The 26,708-nt window shown below is 38.3% G+C and overlaps 1 protein-coding gene across 1 annotated transcript in view; it reads right to left on the reverse strand.

Annotated features, from left to right (window-relative positions):
* CNTLN (centlein) overlaps positions 1 to 26,708 on the reverse strand; it is a gene marked incomplete at both ends in the record, with an annotated part of 202,506 nt that overhangs the window by 31,986 nt on the left and 143,812 nt on the right. The window contains 5 exons of the mRNA XM_083353493.1: positions 1,917 to 2,102; positions 4,229 to 4,366; positions 5,654 to 5,780; positions 7,665 to 7,762; positions 21,634 to 21,825. Of these exons, the coding sequence (XP_083209619.1) occupies positions 1,917 to 2,102; positions 4,229 to 4,366; positions 5,654 to 5,780; positions 7,665 to 7,762; positions 21,634 to 21,825 (741 nt within the window). The remainder of the gene's footprint in view (positions 1 to 1,916; positions 2,103 to 4,228; positions 4,367 to 5,653; positions 5,781 to 7,664; positions 7,763 to 21,633; positions 21,826 to 26,708) is intronic.

Raw genomic sequence — 26,708 nt, forward strand, 5'->3', positions numbered from 1 at the left:
GGTCTTGAACTGGGGTTGTCAGTTGAATATTGAGTATTTACGGCATAAGCCCTGAAAGAAGATGGACAGTCATAAGCAAAGTGAAAATAAAAGCCTCTGGAGGAAAGCACACAAGTATTGGAATTCTCCTAGTGAGCAAAAGTATGAAATATATTTAAAGAAAGATGGTATGAATAGAAAGAATACTAGCTGTGCTAACTTAATTTCCCCTGAGTGGCATTTGTAAATATATAAGTAGAGTTTTAACCTGGTTTACTTTGTGCATTCACTGAAATCTGAGAAAGATTTTCAGTTTTTCAGCAACATTCTGTGGGGAAAAAAGGAAAGAGGATTTCAGAGCACCTTTTATACATAAATATTTAGCAACTTGGGGAATGTCAATAGCAACTGCTCTGATCATCATCAATATTTGACTTCCAGACTGTATCTTTATTTTCCCCCAGTTTATCTATTAGGAGCGACAGTTTAATAGCTTTTACCAAAATTATGCTGTGAAATACATACTGATCATTTTGTAACACAAGGCTTAGAACTCTATACATTTTAGGGAAGATTAATATATGATGCCTGGGTAGAAATGAGGGAATTCTTCCAGCTGCTCAAAACACATGAATTGATAATTTAGAGATAAGTAATGAAGTGGCCAGTTTGGAATATGTTGCCAGACTATTTGATATGCTAAAAAATGATTGTAAAAAACTCCAAAAGACTGCAACTGGCTGGGCAGACAATCAAATGGAAAATGAAACATAATACATAATACTGAAGGCAGGACAAGAAGCAATGGATGGAAACTAGTCAAGGAGAGAAGCAATCTAGAAGTAAGGAGAAACTTCCTGACAGTTAGAACAATTAACCTGTGGAACGACCTGCCTCTAGAAGTGGTGAATGCTCCAACACTGGAAGTTTTTAGGAAGAGACTGGACAGCCATTTGTCCAAAATGGTATAGGGTTTCCTGCTTGAGCAGGGGGTTGGACTAGATCACAGGTCTGCAACCCGTGGCTCCGGAGTCGCATGCAGCTCTTTCAGCCATCTCCTGAGGCTCCCAGTCCTCTGCCATGTGCAGTCCAAAAAAAAAAAGTGGGACTAAAAAAGTTCAACCAATCAATTCCAATATGCAGGGTAGGTGCATATCTCTCCTTGGCTCCACTCTTCAGTCAAACCCTGTTCTGCGCATGCGCGCATGTACTGCATGTGCACATTTTGCGGCTCCCAGTTTTTCCTTTTGTGAGGGAACCGGTTCCGAGTGGCTCTTGCACTGTTTCAGGTTGCTGACCCCTGGACTAGATGACCTCCAAGGTCCCTTCCAACTTTTTTATTATTACTATTATTATTACATTTAAATGTAGCATGCTAAACACTGGAGCATTAACCCCGCCCCCAATTTCAGTACACTGGTAAAACCTGTGATGTATGTAAGAACCTGAGGTCATAGCAAATAGTGTGGTGAAGATGTTACTTGCATATATCAGTTCTGAAGATTTTCCTAGACTGGAGTATAGTATAGTATTCTGAAAAAAATGACAACCCATTGTTAACCAGTATGGTCCGGGCTGCATATGACTGAAACAAAGAATGCCTGGGACAATGAGCAGTAGCTCTTTCTGGGGAACAGCAGTCAGAACTCTGTTCAGTTCTAATAATCAAAAAAGAAAGAGAAATCTTCAGCCCCCTCCCCTCAAATATTTTTGCAACAGGCTCCAGTGAGTGGACCCTCGGATTTCAATAAAAAAACGCTTAGCCCCATTTTAAAGTGAGGCAACCATCCCCAAGGACATAGATATACAGCTCTTAAATAGCTATACCTCACATATAAATTGTTGTACAAAATGTGTTACGTGTATGTGTTTGTGCAAGTATAAATGCAAATATATATTTATATTTACATGTAGCACACATATTTAAAATGCCAAACCTTTACAAAAGTTATGAATTCTTCTACTTTTTCATTGGACATGATCAACTTTTTCTGCACCATTTCAAGGGCCTGTTCACTCTGCCTTGCTAAGCTGTGAAGCTGTTGAGAGGCCGTTGTTTCAAGTTCAGTCATGGTATATTCTGTCTCTGCCATTTTAGCTTCCAGACTGGAAAGATTAAATTCCTGAAATACAATCACAACAGATCAAACTGGTAAATGCTCAGCACATCGTTGAATGTGTTAAGTGTATTTTGGCAAAGGGAAAACTTGATTTGAGCAGACTGAAGATGAGGACACAAATGTCTTCTATTTCTGTTCAATTTTTTTTTAATGAAAAAAGACCTTCTTTTACCGGTCTACTATAGAGAGCGTCCTCTCGCACTGTACAATATTGTGGTTTGGTATGCTGGCCTGACAGCCGCGGATAGGAAAGTATTATAGAGGGTGGTGAGCACAGCACAAGACATCGTGGGCTGTCCTGACACCATTGGATGACATCGCCAGGGCTCGCTGCCTTGGAAGAGTGAGGAAAATTCTCAGGTACAACTCACACCCTGGTCGGTACCTCTTTACTCTCCCACCATCGGGTAGGAGATATAGGAGTATAGCCAGCTGTACCAACAGGCTGAAGAACAGCTTCCATCCATGGGCTGTCAGGCTCTTGAACAGGAAATAACTTTACGTATGATTAACTTGCGAGGCCGGTGTGTTGTGTGCAATTAGCTCACATGGTGTAACAAGACGGTGGGTTTGTTGTCACTGTGAGTTGTGGTGGTGGTGGGGCACAAAGGGAGGCTCAGCCAATCTCAATGTATACATGGTTGTACTTTGACAACAAAGGTTCATTCATTCATGTCTTCTAGCATTTCTGAATTGGAAAGAAATTAGCGCAGTGTCTAGAAGATCCTACAAAAAATTAATCGTAAAGCTCATTGCCATCTCCTACTGTATAGTCTTCTTTCCTGCCCATTGTTCCAGTTAGATATAAAACACACTAAGATCGTCTGTTGTTTAAAACTCAGGGGAAATAATGTCCTGCTTGTCTATCTTGTATAAGTCCAGATGCTGCTTCCTCTGTAAACTGTCCAGTATTGAATGCTTATTATACCTGAGTATGTTGGCTCTAAAAAGCTCGAGCTTCCTGTATTGAAGCTGTAGAAGCTGAAACAGGTTTATGCTCAACCAGACAGAATGACTTAGAATCTATGGGAACAGAATTTGTAAAATCCAGAAAAAGATTTATTTATTTATTTATTTATTTATTTGTTTTTATAAACCGCCCTTCTCCCGAGGGACTCGGGGCGGTGTACAGAATAAGGTAGGCATACAGAATGAACAATAGTGAAAACAAACAATAGTAAAATACAAACTGGGACCCCAGATTAGAGCTATCAGGCCAGGCCGGACTGCTGGAACAGATAAGTTTTTAATTCGCGCCGGAAGGTGCGGAGGTCGGGGGCCATCCGGATTTCGGTTGGTAAGCTGTTCCAGAGGGCTGGCGCACCCACTGAGAATGCCCTCCCCCTGGGGGCCACCAGCCGACATTCCTTGAGCGGTGGCACCCTGAGGAGGCCCTATAATATAGGATTAAAGCCCGTAACAATAGAATGCATCCAAACTTTCTTTCTAGGTGCTTTGTTAGACATAATTCAGTGTGACACTGACATCTCCTTCAAATCTTTGCTTTATCTAGAAACAGAAAAAAAATAAAGGAACTCCAAAATGTAGAATCACCTGGCATTATATGAATTCATTCAGAACTTTGCCTAACAAAAAGGGATAGTGGGAGAAGAAAGCAAATTTCATTAGAGCTTTGCTTTCTGGTTTCTCACCTGTTGTAGAAAATATTTGTCTGATAAGGCTACATACATTAAAGTCCAAGAAGAGGGAGAATGCTACTATAAAATAGTATATTTTAGAAAATTATATCTCACCCTAGTTAAAAGCATTCCAACATTCTATTATAATTAATGTAATTCAACTTCAGAAATTTCTTCTGAATTGCAACCATATGTTATATGGCTTGAAATAAAACTCAAGACAAATGCTACTATGGGCAATTTAAAAATGCAAAGGCACCGAACATGGAACTATTTACTTGTAAAAAAAATGTGCACCAGAAAACATAGGGCGGTTTGTTAAATAATTTAATAATTTCATTAGCCTATATTATAAATTGTTTTAACTGTGTTTTCTTTCGTATTTTTTGTACACCTCATTTTTATTGGTACCCTGATGAACTGAAGGCAGGATGTAAGTCTAATAAATCCTCATCATCTTAATCATCCACAATAACTATAATTGTGTACCTTTTTCTCCAAGTCTTCTTTAGTTCTGTGATACATCTGTTCATACTGTGCCCTTTCTTTGGTAGCTACATTAAGCCTTTGCTTTAATGAATCAATGGATATTTTTTTATTTGAACAGTCCTCAGTTAATGCCTTTGCCTGGAACAGCATCCAGAGAAAAACTATTAAGGAAAGCATTTAAATAATTTAGATGGAAAATCAACACTATCAAAATACTACACACATCTAATTGTACATAATCCACTTACCTTCTGAATAGAATGCAGGCTATCTTGGCTACTATTCAAACATGGATACTACCCATTGAAGTCAATAGGATTTATTTGTAGGTTAAGTGGCCATGTGACTGCAACATTATACTATTTATCAAATTCATGGGCAAGAAACCAAATGCTAGTACTTAAAAACTCTGAAACTTGCTAACATCTCAACCTACGGTACTGTTGGGAAAAATTACAAATAATACAGTCCAACAGTTAATAGCTACTTATTATTTGTAAAACAAATCTATATATAAAAAAGGAATCAATTTACAAAGCGTACCTAAAGAGATCGTATTTTTGCAAATGATAGGCTTGATTTTTCCCCCCCTAACTGAATGTTGCCAGCAAATTGCAATATTTTTAATAATTAAAACCCCATCACCACCTCGTTGCATAGCATAACAAAGGTCTCTGAAATGCTTTTTTCATACTGCCTCCAAGAAATTATCCTGATTCAGTTTTATATTGTCTGAGGGTTTTTTTCCTACCCTGCCAATTTTGTCTCTTGGGCTGACAGTATCTAAGTGATGTCTCATATACACAGAGCAAGATAGTTTTGTCTGGAACTGACAATGTATGACTGCCAGCAGAAACTATGTTCACATCGGGGGAAAACTAGCACCTGCTTTAAAAAAGAATCAAAGTAGTGCGTTGTTTTTCATGTTTCTTGGATGTTACGATTTGCAGCCTAAGAGATTCCTCCACATGTGACTTGTTCGCTATAAAACAGGGCTAAAATACACTGCAGCGGTACTAAGGGGCATTTTCTCTTCCAATCTGTTTAAGCATCAGAGAAATGCATTAAATATTTATGAAGAAAACAACTTTCAGAAGGGCATAAAATGGAATCATTAAATATATAACAATGGAAGGGATCACATATAACTATTGGTATAAAAATAATTTATAGGTCATCGTTCTTTCCCTTTGTGGTATTTTCTCCTGATTTACACTGCAAGAAGAACCTTCTTTGATGTCTCTTTTCAAGAAACAGAGATGTGACATTCCAGCTGAACAACATACCCAAACTACTGGGAAGCATTTAATTATCACATTAACTTATTCAACGGCTTTAATGAAACGGTAGTAATCATAACGGTGGCTACTACAATCCGATGAAATTCAGTTTCTTGATGTAAAATAAACGCTAAACATTAAAGACCTTTTCTTCCAGACATTGCAATGTTTCGTTAAAGCTTTTCTCCTTTTCCTGATATGTTTTCATACGCAGCTTCCAATCTTCTATTAAATGCCTTTTCATACTTATATCTCTTTCCATTCTAGAAATCCTTGAAATAAAGAGAAAATGAAATATTCATAGAATTATGCGACTAGCATGTCATTATTTTGAATCATTGTTAAAGCACAGTTCCACACTTATCTTTGTACCATTTGTCAAGTGAAAAATGTCAAAATTGAAGCTTTAAAGACAGATTTAATCTCTGTGGGCTTCTGAATCTTAAATTCCAATTTCATAGTAGCAATTCAGAACAATAAAAATACACACTAATTTATAGAAAACCATACTGTGATGATGATTTAATTATAAACAAAAGGGGATTATTCTACTAGACTACTAGGCATGAAAAGGAAAAATAAATTAAAATTAATTTATTTAAAAGTATCACTGTGTGAATTGGCTGTCATGATTTTGAACTACTATTTAATACGTAAAAAGCTTTGTATCAATATGAGGTAGTTTTAAAAAGTAAAAAGCAGTTATGGTATGGAAAATGAATAGATCAGTTTCAAAGATAAAAATGTGACTTCTCCAAAATGAACAACTTCTAAACAGCAAACCTAGTAGGAAATAGTAGGAAACTAAACTGTTCACTGGGTGACGTATCAGACAGAAATCTACGCTTATGGCGCTTTTGCTCGTTTCTGTTTTCTTGTGACAACAACATTTAATTTAATTTAATTTAATTTATTGAGATTTTTATACCGCCCTTCTCCCTAAGGGACTCAGGGCGGTTCACAGGGCATAAATATAAATAACAGTACAAACATTAAAAAACAATTAAATCAATGCCCAAGTTAAAACAAGAATAATAAAACAAGCCTATAAAAAACCCATATACCCCCATCAGGCCAGACCCGCTAGTTCAAATAAATGGGTCTTCAACCCGCGACGGAAGGATCGGAGGTCTGATGCCATCCGGAGCTCAACCGGCAGTTGGTTCCATAACGCCGGAGCACCCACAGAGAAGGCCCTCCCCCTGGGGGCCACCAGTCAACATTCCTTGACAGGAGGCACCCTGAGGAGGCCCTCTCTGTGGGCGCGCACAGGGCGGAGGGGAGTCGACGCCGGCTATCCCAATAAAATGAAACAATGTGATACTTATACATTTTTAAATTTTTTATTAATTTTTATATCTTTAAGGCATCGCATAGATCCAGCAAAAATCACAGTAAAAGCCAATTGAAGGAATTTTCATTTCAATAGACACATCTAGTTGATGGGGGCAATCAAGAATATTGAAGCATATTCAGTATCTACTCTATAATATAGTGGTTGGACATAGGCATATTCTTTCTCACCTCCAGCTGGATTCCTTAGGTGTTCCTCAAGGCTTTAATCAATAAAAATATGCATTTTGTTAAATCCTTTTGAAGACGAAACATTTTAAGGAAATCATTTTTATTTTGCAAGATTAAACATTATTATTAGGCTCACTCACAATTTGGCATTTTTTAATACTGAACTAAGCAACTAATTTGCAAAAGTTATACATTTTAATAAACTCAAAAATAAATAACAATGACTTTTTTGCCTTTTTCAGAAATTATAAAATTGGACATGTAATCCAATTTAAGCATCTAAACCTTGATATGCTTCTTAGCCCTTAGGCAAAGAATCACTGCATTTGAAAAATTGCTTTCAAGTATGCTGAGGTATCCATTTAGATGTTGCACACTGCAATCTGATTTTTTTTAAAAAAATGATTTATTAGTTATATGCCATCTTTTTACTGAAAATTACTCAGCAATTTAAAAGGAAAATATGTATTAATACTTTTCTCATAAAAGAGTAAATAATATGAACCGTATATAAAAAGCCAAAAGAAAAAATATGGAAAGATCATTTTCCGAAAAATGTCCATGAAGTTAAAGCAAATGTATTTTTGCCACAAGGGGGAGTCAAACACAACCAATAGGTAAGTGGAACCTACTTTTCCTGTAGTTCCTGCATCTGTTCTTCTTTTCTTTGGACTTCACATTTCAAAGATTTAATGGTAGATGAATGTTTAGTGATTTCATTATTTGCATTCTGGAATAAATGAAATATTTTATCAAAGTCTCAGTAGTGTTGATGTAGGATTACTCAGAGCTGTAACTGTTCACACTTGTGTTTCAAAGTGAAACTTTGCTATTAACAGTTTAGTCTATTTTGATTTTAGCATAGCAAAGAATTCCACTAATGTGCTTATACTTAGGTTATTAATGTTTGACTGTGATGCTTTTATACTTATTCAGGACTACCCTACAGAGAAATAAATTTCACCTTATTTCCAAATGGAACGTCTCTGCCAGAATTCTATCTATGATGTCTAACAATGAGTTTCAGGAGTAAAATATCTATTTTACTTAGCTGAGATTTTCCCAAAACAGGTCTTTTTAGCTGCTGCTGCTAAGTATGAAAACTGTCTACTATGCTAGATTAGAAAAGTTATTATTCATACTTGGTTCTAATTACTTTAATGTAATTATTTTCTTAATTATACATTTGTAAGACTGCATTCGAAAGATTAAAGTTTTCTGTTATTAGAGTCAGTTTCAGGATTTTGTAATACATAAACGCAAACCTTAAATTGCTCTAAACTGTAATTTAACATAGTTATTTAATGAGTATGATTAATAAGCTACAGTGTGCTGGATTCATTACTTCATTTCATAAACTATGGTATATAAATTTCACTGGCCCAATTCACATATAATGCCAAGCCCAACATTTAAGAAAGTGGCTTGATATGGCATGCACTCCTAGTTACGATTTAATTATTTGATCTGGTTGTCTGCTGTTTCTTATCGTTCCACCTCCATACGCGATCATTTGTAGTACTTTGAGTTCTGTTTATTTCCAAAGATACACTTTTAAAGCTTCTACTAGGATCTTCTCATATGTTGAAAATTGAACGGCATGTTGATAAGGCTGTTGTCCTAAAACAAGATCAATTTTTGTAGATACTATTCAGAAAAATAGCATGGCACCAAGTTTCTGAATGGATTATGTGTACTTTAGAAGATATGACAAGATTGGAGAGAATAATCACAAAAAAATTCCTAGTAATTTCAAATAATACGCATTGTTAGTTAGCAATAACTAAACAAGTGATGTGAAATTGCATAAATTAAGTGTACTTCATTGGACTTCTAAATAAAAGGCACTAACTATACTTATGCGCATTACACATGCACACATACACACCAGTTTTCAATGCACTGAAAAATTGAGTTTACTTATAAGAATAGACCAGTCTTCATCATTTTTGGTTTTAGGGAAGATATACATTAGATCAAAACTGAGGGAAGAGATCAAAATCTGGGGATGCTCTTTTAGCTTGGTTGTTTACAGATGTTTCCTTGCCTGCCTAGGTAATATCATTAGTGCTAGTGACTGTGGTGTTTGCTCTTTGTTTATATACAGTAGCTTGCCTGGCCAGTGTTGATGGGGGGGGGGTGTTTCTCATTGGTATGATTATGGTACTACCCAGGGCTTTTTTTTTCATAGAACGCTCAGAACGGAGTTCCGGCACCTTTTTTGGATGGAACCTTGTAGGGTAGGCAAGGCGGGTTGTATGACATGTGTGAGTTCCGGCACCTTTTTCTTTTACAAAAAAAGCACTGGTACTACCTAATCATTTTCTTTGGCATCTAGTCATGCCGGCCACATGACCACGGAGACGTCCTTGGACAAGCGCTGGCTCTTCAGCTTTGAAACGGAGATGAGCACCGGCCCCTAGAGTCGGAAACGACTAGCACGCATGTGCGGGGGAACCTTTACCTTTAATCATTTTCTGCTTGATTCTTTACCTGGTGTTAATCCCTGTTTATCTGGCTGTTGGCTTCTGAAGGTGTGTATGGTCTTTTTGTTTCCTTTTTAGTTTGTCTCTTTGGAATGGTGCGTAAATGTGGTTTCTCTATGTATCTCTTGGTAGCTGATATTTATTTCCAGGTGAGAAACTTCCTGGAATACTCTAATGGTTTTGGATTCAGCTTGATCTAGCTCCGTGATGGCGAACCTATGTCACATGTGCCACAGGTGGCACGCAGAGCCCTCTTTGGGAGCACGTACGCTGTCGCCCCAGGCCTAGGCCTTCAGCTGGGTTTTATAAAACCTTTTCGCTTTAGGCTTCACCGCCATGTGCAAAAAAAAAAAAGGTTCAATCAATCAATCAATTTCAACTTTTTGTGGGGAAAAAAAAGATCTTGCAAAGTTGGAATTGATTGATTGAACTTTTTAGTACCACCCAGTCTGCCGTTACCACTGCAGCCATGCCCACCCAATGGGCCACGCCCACCCAATGGTCCACGCCCACCCGGCACCTGACAATACATAAGTGGTTTTGGGGTTGCTGTTTGGGCACTCGATCTCTAAAAGGTTCGCCATCAGTGATCTAGGATGTTCACAGTTTCCTAGTTGAAACTATGATTGAGCCTGCCGTGTATGGCGAGTTTAAAGAGCTTTCACTGTGTTTTCTGATTGCTTGTTGGTGTTCATGGATCCACTCCGCTAGTCTTCTTTCTTTCTGTCTTATCACAGCGGCTGTTACAGTCCTTGCACTGTATATTGTAGATGACTCCTGTTTTGTTTTTTCTTCTTCTTGGGTCTTTCGGTTAATTCAAGGTATTTTAGAAGGCTTTAGTTGGGTTTTTGTGCTACAGTGATGCCAGGTGGTTGTAATAGTGTGTTGGTAGTTTCTAAGATCAAAATCTAAAATATATTAAGAATATTTCCTACTGATAGGCTTCATAATAGCTTTTTATTCCCATTAACATTAGTTGGGATGTTGTAGGTAACAATATTTTCTCTATGGAAGTACAAATGTTCATGTGAAGTTTCACGTGTAAAAAATCCTGTTTCTAAAATACTACGCACGTTTCTCTGCAGTGCCATACAATCTTCATTAGAGCTTCAAGATAAAATGTTAACTCACTAATGGTAACTAATGAAGTGGTATAATTCTGAATATAATATGCAGCATGTTGAATGTTTTATATTTCCTTGAACATACTTATCACCTTTTAAAAACATACATCCAATGCTGACACACATCACATACAAATTGGCTCACAAAGACCACAAATGCTTGATAAAGTGCAGGAAGAATTTTAATCTGCATGTATTTTCTTTCTTTTGTTTTTAAAAATCTAGTGCATATGTTCAAAAGTTTATGACCACATTCATAATGTAAAGTATGGAAAGTAAAATATACTTTATATTTCTGAGATACAAAAAAGAATACGAGCCATAATTCTTGTGTTGTACTTCAAAAGGAACTTTCTTTGGAAAAAACATAGGGTTTCTCTCCCCCCCCCCAGCCAACAGAGCAAATGTAACTGTTCGTTACAGAACAGAATGAAATGTTTTCATTTGGTCAAAGCAGTGCCTATGATGTCAGAATTATATCAATAATTACATCATCCAGTCTATAAATATATGCAATTTAATAGGAAATTAGTTAAAATGACAAATGATATTATAATCACTGAAGTTTCTAGGTTGGCTTTTGCTGCTGAGTTTTATTAATAGGGAAATGCCAACATCCCATTAAAGGACCTTACATACTTTATGTAAATATGGACACTTATTTAAAGTGGGCTTCTGCAATACGTTACCCTGCAGTACTTATATAGTGCTTAAGTTTTTATGTTCGATTTAAAAAAAAATCACCAGTTCCTATGGAAAATAACATGGCTATGAATGGGAAGGGAAATGAAGGAAATGTCTTCCAGCAATAATTGGGTAAAGGAAAGAGGAAACCTGTTTTCAAAAATGACTTCTAGTGTAGCTAAAATTTGGTAGAAAAAAAATCTATTAATATGGTACACAGTTTTGGATTATTTATACTTGTACAATTTAATGTCTTACTTAAGTTATTTATGATATTAATCAATGTACAGTTTTAGGGTTACGGTATTAGATTTAGTTCTTTTACTGAGGCGCTTGGACAAAATTTGAGTGAAGATGCTCACAGACATATTGCAAAAATGTTTTGCATCTGTCGATTTCTGAGTAGCCCAAATCTGATAATTAAAACAAGTTAAAAACAAAAGCATCATAATTTTGTACTTCCTTTGCTATAGTTACGTAGGACTCTACTAGAAGTGAGGTGAAGATGAAGAAAAGACCAAGGTCTAGTTAACTCATAAAATTATTATTATTATTATTAAGGTCTAGTTAACAATTCTTAACTACTGCCCTAATGACTTCCTCCACAGATTGGACCCTTTAATTTCGATAGATCACTCAGTCCAATCTATTTGAACCAAGGAGTCCTGAAGAAAATATTTCAATGTGGAGTTTCATTGCAAATGCTGTCAAGAATGTGATACAAAGAAGCAAAGGCTACATTGAATAGAATAGAATAGAACAGAGCTGGAAGGGACCTTGGAGGTCTTATAGTCAGCCCCCAGCTCAAGCAGGAGAACCTTTACCATCTCAGACAAGTGACTGCCTAGCCTCTTTTTAAAAATCTCCAGTGATGGAGCGCCCACGATTTCTAGGAGCAAGCTATTCCACTGATTAATTGTCCTTACTGTCAGGAAGTTTCTCCTTAATTCCAGTTGCTTCTCTCTTTGATCAGTTTCCAACCATTGTTTCTTGTCCTGCCCTCTGGTGCTTTGGTGAATAACGTGATCCCCTCTTCTTTGTGGCAGTCCCTCAAATACTGGTATACTGCTATCATGTCTCCCCTCTTTCTTCTTTTCTTTAGACTAGCCAAACCCAAGTCCTGCAGCTGTTGTTTGTATGTTTTAGTCTCCAGGCCTCTGATCATTGTAGTTGCTCTTCTCTGATTTTTTTCCAAACTTTCAAAATCTTTTTTGTGACATGGTGACCAAAATTGGCTGCAGTATTCCAGGTGTGGTCTTACTAGGGTTTTATAAAGCGGTACTAATACCTCGTGTGATCTTGATTCTTTGCCTCTGTTTATACAACCCAGGATTGTACTAGCTTTTCTGGCTGCTGCTGCGCACTGCTGGTTCATGGTTAAGTGATCGTCCACTAAGACTCCAAGGTCCCTCTCACAGTTACTGTTTTTAAGCCAGGTCTTGCCCAATGTGTACTTGTACCTTTGATTTTTCCTACCTAAATGTAAAACTTTGCTTTTCTCCACATTGAAACTCATTTTTTTGGATAGGGCCCATTGTTCAAGTTTGTTAAGATCTTTTTGGATCCTGAGTTTGTCTTCTGGGGTGTTGGCTACTGCTGCCAGTTTGGTGTCATCTGCAAATTTGATGAGTTCCCCTTCAATTCTTTCATCTAAGTCATTGATGGAGATATTGAAGAGTACTGGGCCTAAGATGGAACCTTGTGAGATACCCCACTGCTTACGTCTCTCCATGTGGATGTAGTTCTGTTGAGGACTACTCGTTGAGTATGGTTTGCCAGCCAGCTGCAGATCCATCTGGCAGCGATGTTGTCTATTCCACCTTTTTCTAGCTTACCAAGGACTAGGTTGTGGTCTACTTTATCAAATGCCTTACTGAAGTCTAAGTATACTATGTCCACAATATTTTGCTGGTCCATTAGTTTAGTCACTTTGTCAAAGAATGAAATAAGATTGGTTTGGCATGATCTGTTTTAACAAACCCATGCTGGCTACTAGTTATAACTTTGTTGCTTATAGTTGTTCGCAGATCTGTTTTTTGATTATCTTTTCTAGGATCTTCCCAGGTATTGATGTTAAACTGATTGATCTGTAGTTTGCTGGGTCCATTCCCCCCCCCTTTCTTGAAGATGGGAACCACATCAGCCCTTTTCCAATCCTCAGGTACTTCCCCGGTGCTCCAGGGTTTTTGAAAGATGTGGTGCAATGGTTCTGAGATAACATTTGCCAGCTCCTTCAGAACTCTGGGATGTAATCTGACAGATGATTTATATTTGTCAAGGTTGGATAGGTGTTCTCTTACCATTTTCTTGCTTATTTTAATTTTTGTTTCTAATTTGTCTTTTGCAGTGTTTTTGTGTGTATGTGTTGGGCTATAGTTTCTTTTTGTGTGAAGACTGATGCAAGCTATGAGTTAAGCAGCCCTGTTTCTCCCTGTTGCCTGTTATTTCCTTGCCATCTTCTCTCTTTAGAGGACCTACAGTTTCCTTGACTTTTTTTCTTGTTGTTAATATGTTGGAAGAAACTATTTTTATTTTCCATTTCTGTTGCAAGTCTTTGTTCGTTCTGAGCCTCTGCTTTCCTTACTTTATCTTTGCATATTCTGGCTGTTTGCTGATAATCGGCCTTAGTTATGTGTCCCTGTTTTGATTTTTTGTATTTGTCCTTTTTTGTCTTTCAGTTTGTCAGAGAGATCTTTGTGCAGCCATACTGGTTTCTTCTTGAATTTCTTGTTTTTCTTTTTCAGTGGTATTGTGCTGGTCTGGGCTTTTATGATCACATTTTTAAGAGTTTCCCATGCTTCTTGGGTTGTGTTCCCCTTTAGGATTTTCATCCATGGGATCTTTCCTAGGTTCTCTCTGAGTTTGTTAGAGTCAGCTCTTTTGAAGTTCAAGACACTGGTTGGATTGTTTTCTGTTGCTAGTGTTTGTGTTATATTAAATTCCAGCATGATGTGGTTACTTTCACCCAAGATACCGGCAACTTCAACTCCCTCTAGCACTACTTCTCTATTAGTTAGAATTTAGTCCAGTATGGCTTTACGTCTAGTTCCCTCCTCCACCTTTTGGATGACAAAGTTGACGACTAGGTTGGTTAGGAATCTGTTTGATCTCCTGCTCGCTGCAGAGTTTGTCTCCCAGTTGATATCTGGATAGTTGAAGTCTCCCACTACTAGTGTGGTATGCTTCCTACATATATTTGTTAGCTGGTTGGCAAAGAGTTTATCTATTTCTTCTGATTGGTTGGGTGGCCTGTATTATACACCTATGGTAATGTCACTTTTTTCCTCTTTTATATTGACCCATATACAATCTGGAGAGATTTTATCTTGGATCTTGTGCATTTCTGTAGATATGTAGTGTTCTTTTACATATAGTGAAATTCCTCCTCCTGTTTTTGTAGACCTGTTTCTTTTGAACATTTTGTATCCATCCATCAGCCCATTCCATTCATGGGTTTCGTCCCACCAGGTTTCTGTAATGCCAACTACGTCATAACCTCCCTTGTGTACTATTGCTTCTAGTTCGCCCTGTTTGTTCCCCAAGCTCTGATCATTTGTAAATAAGCATTTAAGACCTTTATGCCTGTTTGTGGGCATGTTTCCTGAATCTCCTGATTGTTGTTTGGGTTTTTCTTTTTTCTCGTCTCTGCCTACCTCATTGTTTGATTTGTTTTCTTGGGATTTATGATTGGTTTTGGGTCCTAGAGATTCTAAACACTGGTCATCCTCCCCCTTCAATTTTACTTTAAAGTCCTTCTGATAAGTTGGGCCAGTTTTTTTCCAAGTACATTTTCCCCTGTTTTCGTGAGGTGCAGCCCATCCCTTGCTAGGAATCTTTCGCATAGGAAATGTAGTCCCTGCTGTAGGAAACCAGTTTTCTTGGCGACACCAACCCTTTAGCCAATGGTTTATTTCTAGAATTTTTTTCCCCCTCAATGGGTGTTGACCTTTTGTTGGGAGTACAGTTGACAACACTACTTGTGCTCCTAGCTTCTTAACTTTATTGCCTAATTATTTGTAATCTCTCACTATTGTATTCTGGTTCTTTGTTGTGTCATTCATCCCAATGTGGAGAAGGAGAAAAGGGTAGTAATCAGTAGGCCTAATTATTTTGGTTAGGTTCTCAGCCACATCTTTGATTTTTTGCTCCAAGAAGACAACATCCCTCCTTGGATTGTATGTCCGGTCTGCAGACAGATGATACCATTCATTTGAGGATAGAATCTCCGATTACGAACACTTGCCTTCCTTTTGGGGGGGCTGCAGTCTGGGGCGCTTTTCTCTTTATCTTGGATAGAGTTGCCTCTAAGTTCCTTACCTTTTCCTCCAGTAGTTTACATAGTTTACATCTAATGCATGTATAATTTGGGTGCTCTTTGGGCATAAGCACATACATGGAACATGTATTGCATACCACAATAGTATCAGTCACCTGTTCCATGAGTTTGTTGCTTGAAAATCCCTCTTTTTGGTTTTTGCCGTCTGCAGGCCCTGGTCTACTGCTATCCATAGCACTTGGTCTGTTGCTGTCTGTAGGGCCTCAGGTACTGCTGTCTGTAGCACTTAGTCTGCTGCCGTCTGTAGGGCCTGGTCTACTGCCACCTGTAGGCCCTGGTTTGCTGCCGTCTGTAGGCCCTGGTCTACCACCATCCATAGCACATGGTCTGCTGCTATCCTTAGGCCCTGGTCTACTGTGCTGCAGCGTTCCACCATCCCCACCAACAGTTCTACGGCCACGTGGGTCCCATTTGCTGGTCCATCGTGCCAGTGTTCTGCTTCCTTCAGCAAACAGGGCTGCCTGGATAGTTCACAGTAAGCTCTCCTCTTCTCTCCCTGGCTGGCTCTCCTTCCTTTTCCACTATCTCACCGGCTCTCCTGTTTCTCCTCTCTGCCGGTCGTTGTGCTGCCCTCAGTCGGCTTTCCTCTCCACTCCATAGCTGATTCTCCTCTCTGCTCTGCAGATCCCTCTTCGCGTTTTTCTCTTCTTCAGTCTTTTTTAAATTTTCTCTTATTTTTCTTATTTTACCTTTCCCTCTTTACCTTTTCTCCCACTCTTTTGTCTTAGTTTAAGATAATTTAGTTTAATAGCAACTTCTCTTCCCATGATGTAACCAAGCTTCCTCTGTGATCACCATCTTAGAATGAAAAAGGTAAAGGTTTGTTGATAGAGATTGGCAGTTTGGTTGCACACACTTTCTGTAAACGTAACAGCTGAGAATCAGGCCTAATTCATAAGAAAGTGGGAGGATAACAAAAGCTCACTCTTAAATATTGCACAATCTTCAGTCTTGCCTTTTTCAATATTCTTTTGTCAGGAATTCTGGAAGGCTGATACAAGAAAATTCCCCTTTGTAAAACATTGCTCCTGTGAAATAAGACTGGTGGGCTCCATGTCATGCATTCTTTTATACTTCTGTTTTAGACAGACACATATAAGAACATGATTATCTCCAAACTTCCTGAAAATTCTGGTCAATTTATGACAGATATTACTTGAGGATTGTTGTTGGCAGTTGGCCAGATAAGGCAGTACCGTACAGAATTGCAATAGATCTCTGTAGATTATTTTAATATTGCAATAGTAGAATGTTTAGTATTTAAATGATTATTTTCAGCTTTTCCAGTGAGATTAACCAACACATTGGATGTATTTCAAGAAGTAAATGACAAGGAGAACAATCTTATGTTAAGTTGTAATGTCAAGGCCTCCAATGAATCCAAGGTCTTAGCGGTACTGTAACATGGTAGAATAAAAAAAATGTACTTCCACCTTTCTCCCAGGAACATTTTTGATTGATTTAAATATTCAATCTAAAACTGACCTGGAATAGCTAAAATTTTAACAATAACTCTGGGCATGTTCCCTTAGCTTGACCTTGGCACACCTATTGTTTACTTTTTCTGATATTGGTGTTCTGTTATAGGAGGAGACAGGCTGGTGAAACTTCGGTACTGTACTTAGATGATATTTCTAGGACCAAATAATACACTCTCAAAGGATGCATTTCTTTCCACTCTTACAACCCTTCTGGGGCACTGCCCTTTGGACCACAGGATTGAAATTTAAGTAAATAAAACTACAACGATTTTTACAAGCATTGATTTGATCTGAGAGATTCCTTGAAATTCTAGATATAATTTTGCACACATCTGTTCCAGGAATGATAGTTTCTTGGGAGTGATGTTGGCAAAACAGATGTGGAGAAAATAAAATATAGGGCATCTGTGACAATACTGGATTTATCTGAACAGAAATAGCATAATTCCTTCCTCCAGCCTGGGGATGATGGATGAGATTTCGTCGAAACGTTGCTCTTATACCTTCAATTCTATGTGGGAAACAACCCGAATGACCAAAGATGTGTGTGTGTGTGTGTGTGTGTATATATATATATGACCTCACATTCCTACGCAACTGCCGAGATCAAAATTTAATCCCCACATCCTTCCAATTGAAATTCCACTCCAACTCTGCAGCCATCAAACGCATCCTGATAAGAACTGAACTGGCCCTAATCAGAAATGAACTCCACACAAAAAGATTCCTCCTGGACCGAATCAACAGAGACCTCCTCACACTTCACCTCAAACTCAGCAACAAGATCCACCCCACACTTTGGGACAAATTCAAACAAATCGCTGTCTGGAGAGCTGAAACAGAGACTGCCTACAAAACAGACACACACACCAATAAACTCCGAAGACGAAAGGAACGCCAGAAACAAACCCCTCCTCTCTCACAGCAACACATGAAACAAACTGTGCACAACATCTCAGATAGGATTCTCACGAAAGCCGAAACCAATGTCCTGTCTAAAGGATTTAATTTTGCAGTCGCTCCCAAACACATTCCCACGGAAACCATTATATGTGGAGTCGAATCCAGCCTGACCAAAATTAACCCTGATGACGCCAACAAAATCAGACTCGAAGTGACCAACATCCTCTGCACCAGCAAACCACCCAAAAGCAACTTACCCAAAGAGGAACAGAAAGCACTACTTAACCTAAAAAATGACACCAGCATAATCATTCTGCCAGCAGACAAAGGCAACGCCACGGTGGTAATGAACTCATCTGACTACCATACCAAATTATCCAACCTACTCCGAGACTCCACATACAAACTCCTCAAGACAGATCCCACCACCTACCTGGAAAAAACCACAAAATCCAAAATAAAAGCCACCCCCATCAGTGAAGAGATCCAGAAAACAATCATTCCCAGAGAAAAATCATCCAGATGTCCTAAGCTCTATGGTCTGCCCAAGATACACAAAGAAGGAACCCCACTCAGACCCATAGTAAGCTCCATAGGCTCACCTCTACAAAATCTAGCCAAATTTCTTGCCAAACAACTACAGCCTTACGCAAATTCCATCACCTCACACGTACAAGATTCATTCCATTTCATAGAGATCATAAGTAAACTAAACTTACAGCCCTGTGACCTACTTGTGAGCTTCGATGTCGTATCCCTCTTCACCCAAGTGCCAATCAAAGAAGCCTTGACAGCTATCCGAAATAAATACAACCCCCCAAAACACATCCTAGATCTGACCAACCACTGCCTATCTAACACATACTTCATCTACAATGGACAAAGATACAAACAAATGGAAGGAGCACCCATGGGATCACCCCTTTCACCTGTCATCGCAAACCTCTACATGGAACACTTTGAAACCCTCGCTCTAGAAAAATCCAACCACAAACCCAAACTCTGGCTCAGATACGTAGATGACACCTTCGTAATCTGGCCACACGGCAAAGAAAAACTGGATGACTTCCTCACACACCTCAATAGCCTACACCCCAAAATACAATTCACCATGGAAACAGAAGCTAACAATCAACTTCCCTTCCATGATGTCTTAGTCTACAAGAAATCCAACGGCTCCCTAGGACACACTATCTTCCATAAAAAAACACACACAAACCGCTATCTGAATGCACTCTCACACCACCACCCAGCACAGATCAACTCCGTAGCCAAGACACTCATCTCCAGAACAAAACACCTAGCTGACGAACAACACCAAAAAACCGAACTACACACTCTCACTAATGTACTAACAGCCAATGGATTCCAAAGAAACACGATTACCAACTTAATCCGAAGAGAGACACCCACAAAAACCCAAGACAGAGAACAAGAAAATGGCAAAGCCCTCCTCCCATACTTAAAAGGGACCACAGACAGAATCAGCAAGGTCCTCCAAAAACACAACATCAAAACAGCATTCTACACAGACAGAAAAATATCCACCATCCTAAGAAACCCCAAGGACATAATTGGCTTAGAAAACCAAGGAGTATACGAAATCCCATGCTCCACCTGTCCCACCACATACATCGGACAGACCAACAGAAGAATAAGTGCACGCATTGAAGAGCACAAAAACTCACTCAGAAAAGGAGAACAAACTTCATCCCTGGTCCAACACTTTGAAGCCACGGGACATGAAATTGATTTTAAAAAAACCAAAACTATCGCCAAAATTGAACATTTTAACAACAGAATAATCAGAGAAGCCATTGAGATAGAAAAACGCCCCCACAGCATAAACAAACGAGATGATACCTCTCGCCTACCAACCATTTGGAAACCCGCCTTGATTGACAGACGAGTCCCAACCACCAAGAATGATAGACCCAAACTCATGATAACACATGACATCACCACCACACAACCATTCAAAAAGCAAATCCGAACCCACAATGATAACGAGGCACAACCACAAAACAGAAACCTACCCATAGCTGCAACATCAGCCACTTTAAACCCCTCCAAACCACACAATAAGCAAACTGACACCCACTATAAAAACATGGCACCACCACAAACACGAAGCCGAACAAAAGCAGCACAACTCACCAGCTCAGGTCTAAGGCTGGCAGCTGAGACCAGCCCATCCACTCAAAACACACCCCCACCCAATCAGAACACACCCACCATTCAAAACACACTCCCACCCAATCAGAACACACTTACTCCTCCACCCAATCAGAGCAACCTCCACCCACAGAACACACCCCCTCTGGCAGTTTAAAAAAGAGGAACAAACAGCCACATGCTTCTCCCAGAAGAAGGAAGCAGAAGCCTCCAGCCTGATGATGATGGATGGGATTCCGGCATCGCCCCTACACCTTTAGTTGTACGCGGGGAAAAACCCGAATAACCAAAGATCCATATATATATATATATATATATATATATATATATATATATATATATATATATATATATGGATCCTTGGTTTTTCGGGTTTTTCCCCGCGTAGAACTAAAGGTGTAGGCGCAACGTTTCGACGGAATCCCATCCGTCATCATCAGGCTTTAGCTTCCTTCTTCTGGGAGAAGAAGAGAGAGAGAGAGAGAGAGAGAGAGAGATTCCCAACAGAAGGAATATATATATATAAATCTCCTTGCCACCAACCCAAATGATAATAATCTTTATGCTAATGTTACCTATGCACTTTGTCAGCTCTTCTTCTTGTAGCATATAACACCAGGGTTATTGTAGCTGTGTCTCCTTTATTCAGGGATTTACAAATTAATACTTGTTCCTTTTTAAATGAAATTATGTAACCTACAAAAAGTATGGATATAAACGAACTATACTTAGCGGGACGGAACTTTGTGCTTACTAGGTGATTGTTTATTTTTTCACAATCCTTACCAGTGTTTTTTTAAGGATTATATCTGCATGCATGCATGCACATGTGCGCGCGCACACACACACACACAAACCACTGATCTTTTTCATTTCCCTATGTTCTTCTATCCGCTTTTTCCTCTTCAGTGACTATTTTATTCTTTTGTTTCAGTTTCTTTCTCCAAATTCTCTTAGCTTTCAGCGTCTGCCTTTCTCACAGGAAGTGACCATTTAACCTTTTACTTGCCTTAAAAGAGCACAAGTAAGATGCCATTTCATAGATATTTTTTTTGAGCAAAAGTTATTTGACAGTAGTCAAAGATAGGAGAAATTTTCTCAGAGCCACCAATAATGAAAAAGTATATATTTCTTCGTTCATAGCACATGCAATAAGTAAAGCGTTATTTTTTACAAAAAGCAATACCTTTGACTACTTTCAACAAACAGTCATAAATTTGAAACGTATGACATTTTTTTCAATATTAACATTTACTTACTGAATTATGATTGTTAAAAATAATTTAACAGCCAAGTTATCTCTTATCTCAAGATGCGTTTACATTTTTACCCACTTTTCAGTCACTAAATGTCTGATATTCTCTATTATAAATAAGAGGCCTATTTACTATCTCATAGCATAAAATGTTCACCTTCAGTTTACACTGTAGTTGCTTCATTTCCAAATCTACAGTCTTGACAGGAGTAGCTGGTGCCATTCCAGTATGGCCAGATGCTAAAAGAGACAGCCCTTCTCTCCCTTTGGTCGCCTGGATCAGGTGGTCCAATTTTCCTTGCAAATCTGATTTTTCTCGTTGCAATTCAGTCAAGCTGGATGTCAGGGTCTGCTTTCCGGATACAAAATAATAGGAATAGTTGTATTCAATATGGAATTAGGAACACCACTCTATATTATTATAATTTAGCTTTACAAAATACAATATTCATCGTATATTGTCATAAATTGCAATAATGTGGGCTGCGTTTATTGGTTACAAAGTACAAACTTAAAGCTAAAAAGAAATAAGAGATTGGTTTGTGGTATTTATCTTGCAAGGTAAAAGAAAATGGGTGTAATAAACAATGGCAACAATGCTGCATTATCCTGCCCCTATTAATACTACTAGGGCTATATGAAGAAAAATGCCGAGATATGCAGTGTAACCACTTTGTGATTACATTGGATTGGCTATAATGGCTGTCAGAATAAATTTATATGCATATTCTACTGAAAAATTCCAGAGAATATCATGTTTTGTCTGGTATCAGTTTTATAAGACTTGTAAAGGTTAAAGCAAAGCATATGCACTGCACAATGTTTGGATTGTTTTTATGCTATTGTTTCTTCCCTTCCTCATGTACATATCACAGCCAGGGAACCACAAATTCCATAACCTTGACCCTGAAAGTGATGCACTTTACTTGTAAAAGCCAAGTTGGAGCAGGACAGGGTAACAGATGTTAGTTGTTTATTCCATTGGGTAGGACTTACCACCTTACACTGCAGCCAAAACGCTTCTCATTTAGCAACATAAATGTTAATTCTAATTAGCAGATGAGGCTTGTTAGATATTTAGTTCAAAAAAATAGCATGCACACAAACTCAGGCTTATTGAGTTTGATTGACAATGGACCAGAATAGTTTATTTCACAGAAACAGCTTATCAGAATGGATTAGAAAATGAAATATATAATATTTGCTTTAATTTTGGAAAAGTTACAACAATCTTTTACTAGTTTGAACTCACCAGAAAGCCACCAAGATTTTAATGATACACCGGTGAAAGAGTCCAAGAAGCCAACAATAACATTATTTTAAAGATGCTTATAATGTATAATTTGACATCAACAATTAGACAAAATGATAGCATACTCAGAGGAGTTAAAAAAAATCCTTCTGAAAATTCCCAATTAGATATTGCAAAAGCACAAACTAGGCAGAGAACTATAGGTCAGTATACTTAATAGTGAAATAAGGAGATTAAAATCTCCTGAAAAGTAATATTTGCCTAGCGTTTTACTCCCTTTTTTAGATTTGTTGTTTGACTCTTTGTAGTTTTCATCAATTACAGGAAGTTCTTGACTTATGACTAATTACTTAGTAACAAAAGCTACTTATGACCAAGTTTTGAAGTTTCGAGATCAGGGGCCCTCTGCAGTCATATGACCACATTTTGGGCACTTGGCAACTGGCCTATGTTTATGGCTATTTGCAGTAACCCATGGTCATGTGGTTATAATTTGTGATGATTTTACCAGAAACTGATGCTTACTTCTGGTCTAGCAAAAACTGACCAATAGTGAACACTGGGTTTGCTTAACAACCAATGCAAAAAGGTCATAAAATCAATTGTAGTTATAAGCACTGTCATAACTTATAGCCACAATTCCCAGGCTCAATTATGATCATAACTCAAGGACTACCTGCACTTTGTCATTCTTGTGATTTTAAAAACTTACATACTGATTTTATTGGACTAGTTTATCACAGGTCATGTGGTACACATGCATTCAACCTCTTAACAAAGACAATTCTGCATTCAAGCAGAATAACTTGTACTAAACCAAGTGTTTATATTAAAAGCTGAACAACTAGTATGTTTTATTCAAAGTGGAAAACATTACAATGTTGGAGTAGGACTATTTGCATAATATGTGATCAGTCCAAAGTATATAGACTATGTACTTATTTCTTCTAAGTATATTTCTATATACTTATTATCCATTTAATACTTTATGTATTGATTTGCATGAGAACAGACATTCAGTGGTCACTTTAAGCTATTTATAGGGGAAAACAATTTTATAAACAAGATTCTGTGTAACTTTAACATTTAAAATAAAATTACATTTAGATAATACATGAAATTTGAGAATCAGTTAGATGTAATGATTAAGGCATTAGTTCTAGAAACTGGGAGACCATGAGTTCTAGTCCAATCTTGGCCATGAAATCAGCTGGGTGACCCTGGGCAACTCACCTAGGCAGTTTTCTCAGCCCTAGGAAGGAGGTAATGGCAAACCACTTCTGAAAGCCCTTGCCAATAAAACTGCAGGGACTTCTGGCAGTCTCTAAAAATCAGGCATGATTGAATGAAAGAAAAACGTGAAATTTAACTTTACTAGTGGGGTCTACTGTATATAAAACTCCAATGATGATTCACATGGACTCATGAATTCATACGATTCATATTTATTCATATGGATCCACTCCTAATTCATACAGGTGCATGCACATTCGGTGTATGCCTCTTCAGTGAAGACCTAGGTCAATTGAAACCAATGGAAACATAACAAATTTACCATTTTCTTACATCATTATGTAAACATGCCTACTAGCTAGAAAGACATGAAAGAAAATTCTGCAACTTGCCGTTTTCATAGGATTCTTTTGAAGGCCAAAGGTGCTATTTGATTAAACATTTCCAGTGAAGTTTGGAATAAAAATATTTGGACAGCAGCACAGTCTGCTTAAAGGTATATATTAGAAGTAACATATTTACTGGAAATAGCGTTTGGTAAAATAATTTATTTGGATTAAATAGCGAGACTATTAAAGATAATGGGTCCGCGATACCTCGAGGACCACCTGCTGCCGGCGTCGACTCCCCTCCGCCCTGTGCGCGCCCACAGAGAGGGCCTCCTCAGGGTGCCTCCTGTCAAGGAATGTCGACTGGTGGCCCCCAGGGGGAGGGCCTTCTCTGTGGGTGCTCCGGCATTATGGAACCAACTGCCGGTTGAGCTCCTGACGGCATCAGACCTCCGATCCTTCCGTCGCGGGTTGAAGACCCATTTATTTGAACTAGCGGGTCTGGCCTGATGGGGGTACATGGGTTTTTTATAGGCTTGTTTTATTATTCTTGTTTTAACTTGGGCATTGATTTAATTGTCTTTTAATTTTTGTATTGTCATTTATATTTATGCCCTGTGAACCGCCCTGAGTCCCTTTGGGAGAAGGGCGGTATAGAAATCTCAATAAATTAAATTAAAATTAAAATTTTGGTAGTAAGGCTATTGAACAGGCATTGCTGTATTGAGTATTTTGGTTTTAAACATATTCTTATTCGATAAAAGGTTTTGCCCTGATTTAAATCCTAATACTTTAGTTATGGTTCCTCTATTGCAGGGGTGTCAAACTCAATTTCATTGAGGGCCGCATCAGCATTGCGGTTGCCCTCAAGGGGCCGGGTGGGTGTGGCCAGGGTGGGTGTGGCCTACTGGGTGGGCGTGGCTAGAGTGCGTATGGCCTACTGGGTGGGCATGGCCAGCTCTCCATGGTTCGCATCAAGGGTGCCTATGGGGGCCTGGGCAGGAGTGGGACAGATCTGAGGGTCTCTGGCAGAAGGAGGGTCTCTGGGCCAGGGCCAAGGCAGTGGGGGCCGTTCCCTCACTGTTTTCAGGATGGCTTTGCGGGCCACATGAAACCACTTCGCGGGCCGGATCCGGCCCCCGGGCCTTCTGTTTGACATGTCTGCTCTCTTGCTTCTGGACATGCAAAGAGCATAAACAGGTAATTATAATCTTCTGAGAATCAGTATTAAAATATATCTACAGAAAAGGAATTGGCATTTTCTACACCTACAGCTGCTGTTCTAGCCTGCTGCCAATCATCTAGAGAGGTTTTGGAATAATGCATGCTTAAATTCAGTCAGCTTGCCCATGCATCTGCTGGCTCTTCTATTATCTACTGAATTCCTCAAGAATTATATGTGGACTAAACAAATCTCCTACTATGTTTCCACTATGTTGTTGAATTACAATATCTGTCACAGTCTGTTTAACTTTTTTCCAAAGATATATATGACTATGAAACATATATTTTATTTTTGGTTTAAGTTTGAGTATACTTTTTTTGAAAAAAGTATTCATTTAACAGATTAGGATTTAATTAGAATAAAATGCATTTGATATATGGAGTTTCTTGTATTATACCTCTGAGTAAACCAAACATCTAGGCTTGCGGAGTTGAAAGGGATTGGTCTCTATTTCTATCACCTGTTTTGTAGAAAATGTCCAAAATTATGGTTACATTTAGACATTGTTTGAACTTGCCCTATATTTCTATTATAGAGATAAGAAAAATGGATTCATGTTGTGTCAGATTGAATAAATGATCCCACAACTTCAGATATTTTTGGTAAGTGAGGCTAACGTTTGTTTTCATAGTACTTTCAGAGAAATGACATTTCTAGTTCATGTAAGACCATTAAATAATTTTGTTGGCTAAAATCTATAATTGTAAAATAATACATTATTATTTGTGATACAATTATAATAATTATTATGGTTTGTTGCATAGTCAGCCAGTTTAGATTAGATTAGTCATTTTTATCCACCTATTGAGTTTCTTTCAAAGATCTGGGATAGGCATATGTTGTTGTGTGTTGGTGTTAAAGGTATCATTACACGGATGTAAACTACTCCTTAGTAAAGCTGCCGTTTTTGCAATTGACTGAAGGTGATTTTATTAATGTGCATTGTTTTTCATTGCACAGTAAGCCAGATCTTCAGATTGGATCTGGCATTTTTAACCACCAATCAAATCTTTCCCAAGAACCTGGGAAAGGCAGATGTTGATGTTTAATGGTGTTAGAGGTATCATCATAGGATGTAAGCTGTTCCAAATAAAGCTGCCCTTTGCAACTGACTGAGGGTGAATTTGTCAATGACAATTGTGTTCAAGCAGTGCTCCAGTTGTTTTGGGATTGTACCCGAGGTGCCTATTATT

The sequence above is a fragment of the Vipera ursinii genome (genome assembly GCF_947247035.1).
Source record: "Vipera ursinii genome assembly, chromosome: 2".
In the NCBI taxonomy this organism is placed as follows: Eukaryota; Metazoa; Chordata; class Lepidosauria; order Squamata; family Viperidae; genus Vipera; species Vipera ursinii.